Below are 12,473 nucleotides of genomic sequence, written 5' to 3' on the forward strand. Positions count from 1 at the left end.
ATTGGAAATAAGCTCCTACATTTATTTATGGAAATGTCAGAACCGCCAGAGATCCCTTGTACGCCACAAAAAATTCAGCTAACTAAGTCTTGGAGGGGCGAAAAATAGAAGGGTGAGTGGGCAAAAACAAAGGTTTATAAAACACATTTATTTTCTGAATATACTAACCCTTCACCGTAAAACATGTATAGTTTCCAGAAAAATAATACTATATATAAGTATGAAATCAAATGTAAATCAACAATAATTCCATAAATATGCCAATCATAATATCTCAACCATAGCATAAGAAAATCAGGTGCTCATCAATCTATGCTAACACATGAGTTCATGCAGAGGGCATCTGACATGAACATGACTGGGTATAATCATAATATGCGTTCTAGTACTACAATCACGTGAAGACTGACACTAGGTGCATCACATACAAGTCCTAGTTGCTTATTGCAACCTAGGACATGACTGGCACCTACAATGGATCCAAGGTGAGCATGTGGTGCGATGTGAACATACACGTGAAGCCTGACCCTGGCAGTACTACACCGGTGCAAGCATGCATGACGAGCAAGTATAATGTATATGAACATGCCATGACAACATATAATCCCAACAATATAAAGGCATTTTTAAAATTAGGCATAAAATCAATCCAAAAGCACTTATGTAAACTATAATACTTTATATATAATATATAAAAGTACACAATCCGGCTCACCTTAACACTAAATTATTAGCACAAACGTGTACAATTCTACTCGTTGTTAACGTACTTCAGCTAAGCGTAACTTTTTCGTTACAAATCTGATTCAGGTCTAACTCGCGCTCACGCATTCATAACAATGAGTACTATTTAATTATGACAAAAGGAAAAATAACTTAAAAGCCGAATAACTACATCCACGTCAGGTTTCATTTTGCCAATAAGGACATAAACATCATTTTACACACTTGGGAAGGAAATTATATGAAAAATTAGGGACGAGTCGTCACATGTGCTTCCCTATGCATCCGACATCCAATCTCCCTTCCCGCAGTAAGGAATAGTTTAAATTAGGATATCGTAAGTGAGCTTACTCTATCCAGAAAAAAGATTTTCACCAGCTGGAGTTTTGAAAAGCGCCAACCTCAGCTCCTCATGGACATTGAACAACAGATAAAATATCAGCTAGTAAATGAAAAACTCAAAGAAAAAGATATACTTTCCATGACCCATGTCAAAGAAATTAAAAAATTAAAACTAAAAAAATTATTCAACACGTGCATAAATTGATGAACCTTGTGAAGTAATTCATCGTCGAGAATGGAACTACTCAACTTAAACTGTCCGCGCAATGCTTCCACCTCATTCACCCTAATTGGGAGAGAGAAACAGCGAGAAACATTATCCAATCTATTAATAATTAAATTTAATTAAAAAAATATATAATTTCTGAAATGTTATATACTAAAAAAAAGGGGCTTTTAGATCCAGGTCCAAAAATGTAGAGTGTTTTTAGGAGTGAGTCCAGTTATCTAATTATATGTTTTTATTTCTTTTATACTCATTTTATATTTTCTAAAAATATTAAAAATCAATTAAAATCTTCTAATATTATGCATTTTCCAACTCCAAAAGAATATATTTAATATCTTATAACAAAAAAACTAATATACTAACATAAATTTATCTACAAAACATCCTACCCTAAGTCAAGTAACAAATATATGAATGTATATAATACCTATACGTGAGATATGAAACCTAATTAAAATGTAGAAAAAACATAACATACCTACAAGTAAGACACATTAATCTGTGACAGGTTGATTATAAAAAAAGAATCTGTCATATAGGTAGATAAATATAATTAACCTGTGATATAGGTTGATTATAAAAATTAAAAATAAAATCTATAAATGGGGTTTAAAGTAGGAGGAAGAACGAGAAATAACAAAAAGATAAATAAAAAGAAATAAGCAAAGAGATAATTGGGAAGAAATTTGATTTTTATAATAAATCTTATCATTGAACAGATAACTATTGATAATTAAATAATTAAATATAACAAATTGGACTTATTTTAATAAACTGGACTATTCCTATTATTGGCTCAAAAAATTGGACTTATATCAAGTTTCCTTAAAAAAAAAAGCTCATGTACAAACATGGAGAAGTGGCGGCGAGTCGAACGACGTCATCGTGGGTGAAGGAAAGGCGGTGAGGTTGACAGTGGCGATCGAAGCAACTAGCTAAGCTGAAGATCTGACTTATTCACAGAAGTAGCACAGATGGTGTTGAGTGAAAATTTCCTTCTTATTTTCTTTGGAAACAAACAAAGAACGATGAAAGTTAGAGGGTGAGAATAATACCGTAAAGCTGTAGGCGGAATAATTTATACGAAATAGTAGGTCACGGATTTGCAACCCGGGTCTCTCAGTGTTCGCCATTGGCGTTTGCAGAGAGAGATGGAGAGGGAGTTTGCCGGTAAATGCTGAAGGAAGGTAAAATATTCGTTTTCTTTTATATTTAAATATAAGGATAATGTTTGAGAGATCAAATTTTTTCATTAAATTTATAAACCAAATGATATGTCACAAATATGAAATGAGCACGTTAATCAAAATTAAGTAATAATTTAATCATTGACATCCACATTATTTGGTTTATAAAAGTTGATTTAGAAATTTAATATTCTTAGCATTATCCTAAATATAATATAAATATCGGTTTACTGAAAGTGCTAGAAAGACAAATGTTGTATTAAAACTCGAAATAACTTAGAAACATAGTTTAGTTGAGGGTCAGCTGACTTTTTGAACTCTGGTGAATCTCCATAGATAACTTGGATGCTACCCCTTTAAAAGTTGGAGTTTGCCTTCATACGTGCCCTCTTACTATTTGATAAAATGCTTCAAAAAAGAGTTGTCCTTATTATTATTATTTAAATATTACCTAACCAAAATGGCGTCATTTTAAGTCATGTTATTTTATACGGAAAAAAAAAACAGCTTAAACGAAAGATAAGATAGCCAGAAAAAAAAGATACACTAGAACTTGAAAAAAATAAAAAGACTGCAGGCCGCAGCGAGCAAACCCAGTCCCCAAAGAAACGCAATTTCAAAATTTCAATTTCTACTCTCAAATCTCAATCCCACCAAACTCAATTCCTAACGCCCAAACTCCTACTACCTCACTCCACTAAGGCCTCGTTTGGCAGATCGGACTATACTAACTATTTTTGTCGGATAAGATAAATAGTCACCAGATAGTACTGACTAAATTAGTCGGACGTTTGGTGCAGTATCGGACTAATGACCGTATTATTTATACTGTGTTAGGTATTATACTGGAGAGGAGGAATCAAACTTAAAATAAAATTTAAAGAAAAAAAGTGAAATCATTTTTTTGTTCCCAGATCTCTCCACACCCCCCAAACACCCTCCCTCTCTCTCCCTTCTTCTTCTTCTTCTTCCCTGATTGCAGAAAAATCCCAAATAATTATTCCCCAGCTCTCTCGGCTGCACCCCCTAAACTCCCTCCTTTTCTCTCCCATATTCTTCTTCCTCGACTGCAGAAGAATCCCAAATTGAAATCATCTCTTCGTCACACCATGTTTCTTTGCAAGACCTAGTTGCAGGGGAGGACGGCGAGCAAGGGAGGACAACGAGTAGGTGATGAGGAAGGCCACAAGGAGAGGACAATGAGGAAGTCGACGAGGACTAGGAGAGCAGAGATGGCGAGAGAAAGCAGCGCGACAGAAGGCGACAGGGAGGACGGCGATGGTGAGAGAAGGTGAGGGGGAGGACGACGATGCCGACAGAAGGCGACGGGGAGGACGACGATGCCGAGAGAAGGCGAGAGAGAGAGGGCCGAGTTTGCGAGAAATGAGAGTGAAACCGACTAAATAATCCGAGCGTTTTGGTTGGTTTTATTAAGCATGCGTATATTGTGTTAAATAAGTAAATCGGTAAAATTAATCCGGCACTTATTTAGTACCAGTGAACGCCAAACACCCGGGTCTGTATAACTAATCCTAGCCGATCCTTTATCCGATCTGCCAAACAGGGCCTAAGGATTCTGACGACCGCCTAAATTTCAAAGTAGGTCTTCATAACTTATTTAAAAACAAATTTCTAATTGTTTTAATGAATTGGTTGAAAGTTGTTTCTTTTATGGATAATTAGATTTGATTATTGATGTGAATCATATATTGATATGTGTGTTTTAGAATTTTAGACTTTGGTTCTACTAGTTACTATTACTTGGTGAGAGTTTTTTTCGCTATGAATATTGTGAAAGTACATTACCTAATTGAATGAGAGATCAATGGTTGGTGATAGCATAGCGGTCTATATAGAGTTTAATGTTTTTTCTTCCATTGGTAATAAAGCTATAATGCAGCATTTTCAAAACAGAAAAATACGTCATGGACAATTAGAACTTGTACTGTTATTTGTTTTATAATTTATGAATAATGGAACTATGATTTAACTTTTAAGGTTATTATATGTCTAAGAAACATTTGTGAACTTTTACATATGACCCCTTGAATAATTATTTCTGGATATGCAACTGATGCTTAGTGTAAAATCATTATTTAAAAAAAAAATATATAATGTTAAATTAAATGACATGGAAGTTGATGATTGAATTATTATTTAAGTGTTGATTAATGTGCTTATTTATTATTGATGACACATAATTTAGTTTGCAAAATTTATGTAACATCCCACATCGCTCGGGGAGTAGATCATGTAAGCCTTATATGTATATTATCATCTCTACCTAGCACGAGACCTTTTGGGAGTTCACTGGCTTCGGGCTCCATCGAAACTCCGAAGTTAAGCGAGAAAGAGGCGAGAGCATTCCCAGGATGGGAGACCTATTGGGAAGTTCTTGTGTGAGTTCCCAGAAACAAAACTGTGAGGGGGTGGTAGGGGCTTAAAGCGGACAATATCGTGCTATAGTGGAGTCGAGCCCAGGATGTGGTGAGGGCCCAGGCCGGGATGTGACAATTTGGTATCAGAGCCTAACCCTGGGCGCGTGTGTGCCGACGAGGACGTCAGGCCCCTAAGTGGGGTGGATTGTAACATCCCACATCGACCGGGGAGTGGATCCTGTAAGCCCTATATGTATATTCTCATCTCTACCAAGCACGAGGCCTTTTGAGAGCTCACTGGCTTCGGGTTCCATCGAAATTCCGAAGTTAAGCGAGAAAGGGGCGAGAGCATTCCCAGGATAGGTGACTCACTAGGAAGTTCTTGTGTGAGTTCCTAGAAACAAAACCGTGAGGGCGTGGTCAGGGCCCAAAGCAGACAATATCGTGCTACGGTGGAGTTAAGCCCGGAATGTGGTAGGGGCCTGGGTTGGGATGTGATAGTTTAACCTCCCTAACATTACTCTAAAAAAATCGTGACCCTAAAAAAAACTTTTGAATTAATTTAAAGATAGTGCTATTCACACACCCATTTTACTTCGTACACACTTTTGTTAATCTTTTACCATGGACCTTCTTCAATTCATTTGATTCGATAGTTAAAAATCAAGAGGGATGTGTAAAAAGTAAAAATTGACTTGTGGGCATCACTATTCTACTTTAATTCTTCATCCTTCAATTATTTGATTTTGATTTGCCTATTGTAAAACAACATAGTACACATACTTAGTTTTTAATGATAGAAATGGAATATAGACACACACTCTAATTCCAAGATATAATTAGAAATGTGATATTTACATACCTCTTTTTATTTCTTACACACTCATTTAATTTTTTACTATTGGATCAAATGAATTTAAGAAGATCAAATGACATAATTTAACAAGGAGTGTGTGAATAGTAAAAAAAGGTGTGCAGATAACACACTCCTGCAATTATTAACAAAGGATCAATAACATTGATTTGATAATGGGTTCATGATTCATCTTATTTTTGGCACTTTTAAAATTTTAGGGTAAAGTACAAAAAATTACCTCAACTATTGGTATCACGACACTTTCATATCTCATCTTTTAAAATTGACAATATCATACCTCATCTTACGAATTTGTAACAATGTCAGACCTCCGTCAAATTTTCTGTTAAGTGTTGACGTGGCTTGATTCGGAGCCCACTTTCTATTAAAAAATTACTAAAATATTATTAAAAACTAAACAAAATATTTAATATTTTTTAAATATTAAAGTAATAAATAAAAGTAAAAAAAAAAAAAAAAAAAAAAAAAAACCTTAGTCGTTTCTCCCCTCTCTCTCTCTCTCTCTCTTCCCCATCTTCATCTTCTTCCTGCTTAATCTTTAACACAAAAAAAGAAAAAAATATATATGAAAACCCAACCCCCCAACCCTACCCGCCCCCCCCCCCCCCCCCCCCCAAAAAAAAAAGGAGGAGGAAGAACCGAAGAAGAAGAAGAAGGAGGAGGAAGATGAAGAGGAGGAGAAAAAAAATTGGAAACTGCAACCCAGAAAAAAAATAAATAAATAAATAAAACCCAGAAGAATGAAGAAGAAGAAAAAGGAGAAGAAGAAGGAGGAAGAGGAAGAAGAAAACCCATCAACTCAACCCCTCCTCCCGGCCCACCCACGGAAGAAGAAGAAGAAGGAGGCGAAGAGGAAGAAGAGGAGGAGAAGGAGAAAAAAAAAAAAAAAACCCAAACTGCAACCCAGTAGAAGGAAGAAGAAAGAAGAAGAAGAAAAAAAATTAAAATTAAAACACCCCCTCCTACGGAAGAAGAACAAGGAGAAAAGGAAAGAAAAAAAAAAACCCCCAACCCAACCCAATTCGTCCCCCCCACCCAACACGCACTCATCTCCCCTCCCCCATCTTCATCTTCTTCCCCTTTTCCCTCTACCTGCAACCCAGAAACAAAAAAAAAAAAAAACAAAAAAAAATCGAACCCAGTTTCAGCCTAAGAAGAAGAACCCTCTCTGTCTCCTCCCCATCTTCATCTTCATCCCCTTTTCCCTCTACCTGCAACCCACAAACAAAAAAACAAAACAAAAAAAAAAAAAAACAAAAAAACAAAAAGAAAAAAAAATTCATACCTAGTTTCGCCCCAAGAAGAAGAAGAAGAACGAAAAAAAAAAAATGACAAATCCAATTTTGGCCCAGGAGAAGAAGAAGATGAAGAAGAAGGAGGAGAGAGAAGAACAAAAAAAAATTGAAATTGGTGCGGGTGAAGGAAAGGGGATGCCGCACCCCTAGGAAATTTGTTTTTTTGTTTTTTTATTCTTAATTTTTTAGTATTTAACTATTTTTTAATCCAGCTGGATTAGTGAGTGGTCCCAGTCTCTTGCCACGTTAGCACTTAACAGAAAAACTAACAGAAAAATTGACGGAGGTATGATATTGTCACAAATTCGTAAGATGCAGTATGACATTGTCAATTTTAAAAAATGAGGTATGAAATTGTCGTGACCCTAATAGTTGAGGTAATTTTTTGTACTTTACCCAAAATTTTATTGTACACTTCTTACAAAAGTATTTTTATTTTTACATATAAAAAATTTGGAGTACACAATAAAATTTTAGAATGCTGACAACAAAATCTTAAAAATAAGTATAAACTTTTGTCACAGAATTCCATGTGATAATGTAGACATTCCATATAAATTGTTCTCAAACTCAAGACTCAAGGACAAGGCTGCATTGTAAATTTGCAATTTCCCCATTCCAATTTTTATTTTTTATTTTTTTTTTGAAAAAGAACTAGAAAATGTCATTCACCAGGGCCGAAGCCAAAAGGAGTACAAAAGCCACCAGGGGCCAACAACATGTCGTCCTTGTTTAGAATGCGAACAGATGAAGATGGAGGTCATTGAACCCAAACTAATTCGCACATTTCCGCTCCCACATGCGATGCCACAAAATCCGTCGTTCCATCGGCTGTTCTCGGTACCCAACACCAGTCACACAACCTGAAATTCGCACCTTCTCTGCGAATCCCAGTTTCCTTGGTCAATACTTCCATTCAGCCAATTTCCGCTTCTTTTGGCCTATTAATTACTAAGCAAAGCAACGTGGCCTAGCTAGTGTATAATGGATATGGATCATATGACATTCATAACTAAGCAATTTTGTATAATAATCTTGGTGCTCTTTCTTGTTTGTTTCCTAATCCATGATTTACAGAACTATGAAAGGTTAAAAACACTTTCAGATAATAAAAAATTATTTTTAGGAATTATTTTTAAACAAATAATATTATTTACATTAAGGAGCATGGAATTAACTTAGTTTCACAATGGGCTAGCAACAATGTAGTTCAAATTCGCCTTTGGCGAAAATCGAACCTAAGACCTCTCACTTACAAGTAAAAATGAATACTACTAGACCGTAGTACTAATTGATTGCTTTTAAGAATGTTGTACAACAAATTTTAAAAGTACTTGAACTTTTTAACATCAAACTTTTCTTTAAAATGATTTCTATTAAAAAATTCCTACTTCGAATCAAAACACTTATATATAAAAGTGCTTTTTTGGTAAACATTTTCAAAAGCACTTATTGTAAGAAATCCTGCATATACATATAAATAGGCCTTTTAAGTGAAAGCATTTCTATTTTTCTCAAAAAATGGGTTTGTTTTGGACCCTTTTCACATTGAATCTCAACAATTTAAACCGTCTATTATGAGATTCTTATCACATCGAACTTCAACAATCTGAATATATATATATATATATATATATGAAAAACATAGTATTTCATTTATTGAGGTGAGCAAGGCATCACCACACAAGTAGTTTGTCCTTGTGCAATTATTGACATGTATCCAAAGTCTTTTACAATCATGACATCAAATTAGTACTCTACCCTTCTCCAAAAAAACAAGAAAAAAAGAAAAATAGTACTCTCCCCATTCACGCGACAAAACCAAATGAAAATTTGTATAGTTTTACATTTTCTGCAAACAATGACTTAGCTAAATTGCTCTTAAAAGAATTAAAAATAAAAGATTTGTATATATATATATATATATATATATATATATACACACACATACATACATATTTATTTATTTAAAAAAAGGCTAATTAATTGACTATGTAGTAAATATTGATGGTATAAGGCTAATTAATTGACTATGTAGTAAATATTGATGGTATCACTTTTGATCTCTTGCCCTTCACCATAGCCTTTGTATCTGGAAAATGACCATCACTACTTTTAACAAGGTCCTCAACATATCCTTCCTCTGAAACACTCATGGGATATGTCACAAGATGAACACCTTCCATGTCGACCACTTCTTCCCCACTGTAAATTTCCCACATCCGGTCTCCGATAAAACGCATCTTCTGCACGCATTCTAAGCTTTCGGGTTGCTTGAACAGTTCTTCGACACGACCTGTGTGTTCGTACCATAATGACATTCGGTATGCTCCAATGTTGCCTCCCGAGCTCACCATCGTCTTGTTGTCACTGTTGTCGGACTGGTAGCATCCAATGGCGATCTCAGTGTCTCGATGTCCGTCCATGGATCTTTGGTTTATGTTTGCAGATCCTATGATAAGGTATGCATCGTCCACTAGATCATAGTAGGCACCACAACAAAGAGAAATTACTTTAACAATTTAATTTTCTTATATCGCATTATTAATTGTAGCACATTATAAAGAACATCTCTTATAGAAGCCACACCATACATAGGATTACTCAACTTTAATTTGACGAGAAAGTAGAAATTGAAATCAATTAATAAGTAATAAGTAATAATGCATGTACCATATTCAGTGATCACATTACTGATTGCATTTTTCACAAAGCGTAAACTATGTGAAATCCACCTACTAAAGCAGGATTTCACTTTTCTGGGAGATACAACCGATTAGTAAATATGATACATATAACTTTATTTATTAAAAAAAAAAAAAATTGAAATTCATCTACATACCTATCATGAGCTTGGAGTGAACATAGACCATGAACCTCCTATGCTTTTGCGCATTCCAATATTGTGTTGCATGATGAGGAGAATGAGGGGGAACAAACTCCCCTTGGGTCTCAACTTCTCTATTGGCAAGGCAATAGAAGTTCAAATAGTCTCTTGGGTGATGCCCTTCAACTCCACTTTCTTTTATGGCTTCTCCAATCAATCTATACATCATTGACATTGTCTCTCTAGTCCAATGAAGTATATCCTGCACAGGTTCACTCTCAGGTAACCCTTCTGGCCACATTGGAATCACGATATACACTGCAAACCTCTCCTTTTCTTTGATCTTACTGACCACTTTTAGTGCAATTTCAACGGGGATCAAGTTTCTACATCCACTATGCCGATCGTTCTCCCACAAATAGCACCCTCCCATGAAATACTGGTTCTCGATGTATAGAAACTTATCGGCGCGCCTAATTGCTTCAACGTAGGCTTCATGAATGCTATGTTCCACGGTCAGGTTTCGAAACAATTGGCTTGCCGAAACATTGTCAATTGACCTAAGAACTTGAACATTCCAGCCCCTCTCAGAGGGTTTACTTGCATAAGTCTGTTGAATGAGGCTTGTTAAGGTGATAGAAGGGACCAATAAAGAGGGATCACATTTCTTAGACCATCGTTGCTCGAAATTTGTTAGAACATCCCAAGCAGCTTCGCCGGTTATACAAGCGTGAGCATCATGCCACGGCGTTCTTGGCCCTCCTCTCTGAAGGCTAGCCCCGGAAATGTTGGTCTGGTAGAAATCAGCACAATGTGATTCTGTATTGAGTGTTTGAAACAACGAATGTTGCTCCGTGTCGTAGCGCCCATCACAAAGATCTAGACCCCCAACAAAGCTCATGATTTCTTTGTCACTTGCACTGGTGAGGGATTGGATGTCTACAGTTATGGTCTTCTGATGGTGAGAGAAGATTGTGGGGAACTTGCGGTGCAATCTAGGGCACAATTTGCATATCACTTTCGTGTGTGCAAAGTAGCAAAATGCATCTTCATCATGTGTTCCCATTATTCCTTTGTTCTTGATAATTTTTAATGAAGTTTGATCATCCCAAAGCATTATTCTCACTGCCACACCTTCCTCGGCCTTCTGCTTTAGTAATTCACCGAGCTTCACCCCTCGCGCATGCGGGATGTCTGTTTGAGGATCCCTGACCTGATTAAGAGCACAATATAAGGCTCCGGAACAAAAGACACAGTATTAATTTATAGCTTGGAAAATTGTGTTGGGATTCTATTTACCAGAACCATCTTAGGATTGAAAGACCAGCCCGCAATGTAAATCAAATGTGTTGCCCCCTCAATGGCTTTGTATACATCTTCCCATAGTCTTCTCGGACTCCCACAAAACTCTGGCGTAGGGTTGAAAGTTGAGCAGTGGTGAGCATCTTGATAAAGGGTGACTTGGCTGTTGGATCGTTGTGGAAATGATGCATTCCTCAGCCCCTTGAATCCTCCATTATCAGTTATTGTCCCCCAAGTTGGTTCAAACTTCACGGGCTTAAACCATAACATAAACCGGAGCTTGAGTTCTGGATTTGGCTTCCCATTTTCGATTACAAGAGGGAGAAAACCGTTGATAAAACTTGCTTCGTTCAGTATCTCATGTGCCTGAATTTGAAATTTTCCCAAGATGGAGCATTTTGTTTTCATGGTAATGGTGATGGTCGAATCAGGCGGATGAGCACAGAGGATTTGAAAGGTTTGGTTCCACACACGGTCGCGTTCGTGAGTCGTCTTTGCTACTTTCTTGTTGTCTATTTTGATGGTCACATATGCAGGCTTTCCATTTGCCAAAATACACTGTAAAAAAAGATTTCCACACAATTTTCCGTTACAGCAAAAATCCAACTCTTTGAGATTGACACGACAAATTGTAGAGGAATGATTAATTAGCCTTCTAACTCTTGCATGTATAATGCATTGGAAACTTATAACAATAAATAATTAGACGGTAAACAACTACACGTAGAACATGACGGTTTTCTCTGTCGGTACCCCTCTTTACTGGAGGAGGTGCGTGCTGAGTTCAACACTCATGAACTACAGTTGCTGATAAAATTGTTCAAAAAAAAAAAAAAAAAAAAAAAAACGATAACTAGCTTGTGAAAATTCTTACATTGAAGGGGAATATTGGTGGTGGTGAGTAAGGTGTGGCATTGAAGATGGTAGCTTCAAGAGTTCCATGGAGAAACTTATATACTTTTCCCTCCATAGCTTTAGCCTTCAAAACAATCTGAAGAGAGAGAGAGAGAGAGAGAGAGAGAGAGAGAGAGAGAGCTTGTCAATTAGTCATTGTCTTATTCTGATATACAAAGGTTGCAAGTAAGTTTTATGTGTTTTGCAGATATAGAAGATCGATGGGAAGGAGACTTTAAGTGCAAATGATGAGGTTGGCAGGAACAAGGTAGGAAAAACTTGTGAAACTTTCAATATCCAGTCTTAGAGGCAACCCTCAACTCCAAAACAAGTTTTTACGTCAAGTTGAAGTATCTTAAACTCAAAAGAACAACAAATTTCATTGGTTTGCCTAAAAACCTAAATTTTAAGTGTCCCAT

The 12,473-nt window shown here is 36.2% G+C and overlaps 1 protein-coding gene across 1 annotated transcript; it reads right to left on the reverse strand.

Annotated features, from left to right (window-relative positions):
* Positions 1-8,740: 8,740 nt before the first annotated feature.
* Positions 8,741-12,185, reverse strand: LOC137740962 (phospholipase D alpha 4-like). The gene is made up of 4 exons (XM_068480766.1): positions 12,035-12,185; positions 11,158-11,718; positions 9,874-11,071; positions 8,741-9,507 (listed from the first exon to the last, which is right to left on the reverse strand). Exons 1-4 carry the CDS (start codon positions 12,128-12,130, stop codon positions 9,062-9,064), a joined length of 2,301 nt encoding a protein of 766 aa, XP_068336867.1. The 5' UTR covers positions 12,131-12,185; the 3' UTR covers positions 8,741-9,061.
* Between the last annotated feature and the right edge of the window lie 288 nt (positions 12,186-12,473).

This window comes from Pyrus communis, chromosome 7, assembly GCF_963583255.1.
Source record: "Pyrus communis chromosome 7, drPyrComm1.1, whole genome shotgun sequence".
Lineage (NCBI taxonomy): Eukaryota > Viridiplantae > Streptophyta > Magnoliopsida > Rosales > Rosaceae > Pyrus > Pyrus communis.

Coding starts and splice junctions, on each gene's coding strand:
- LOC137740962 (XM_068480766.1), bottom strand. CDS start 12,130: ATGGAGGGAAAAGTATATAAGTTTCTCCATGGAACTCTTGAAGCTACC. Junction 11,072..11,157: donor TCAATCCTAAGATGGTTCTG/GTAAATAGAATC, acceptor GCTCTTAATCAG/GTCAGGGATCCTCAAACAGA. Junction 9,508..9,873: donor TCACTCCAAGCTCATGATAG/GTATGTAGATGA, acceptor ACTATGATCTAG/TGGACGATGCATACCTTATC.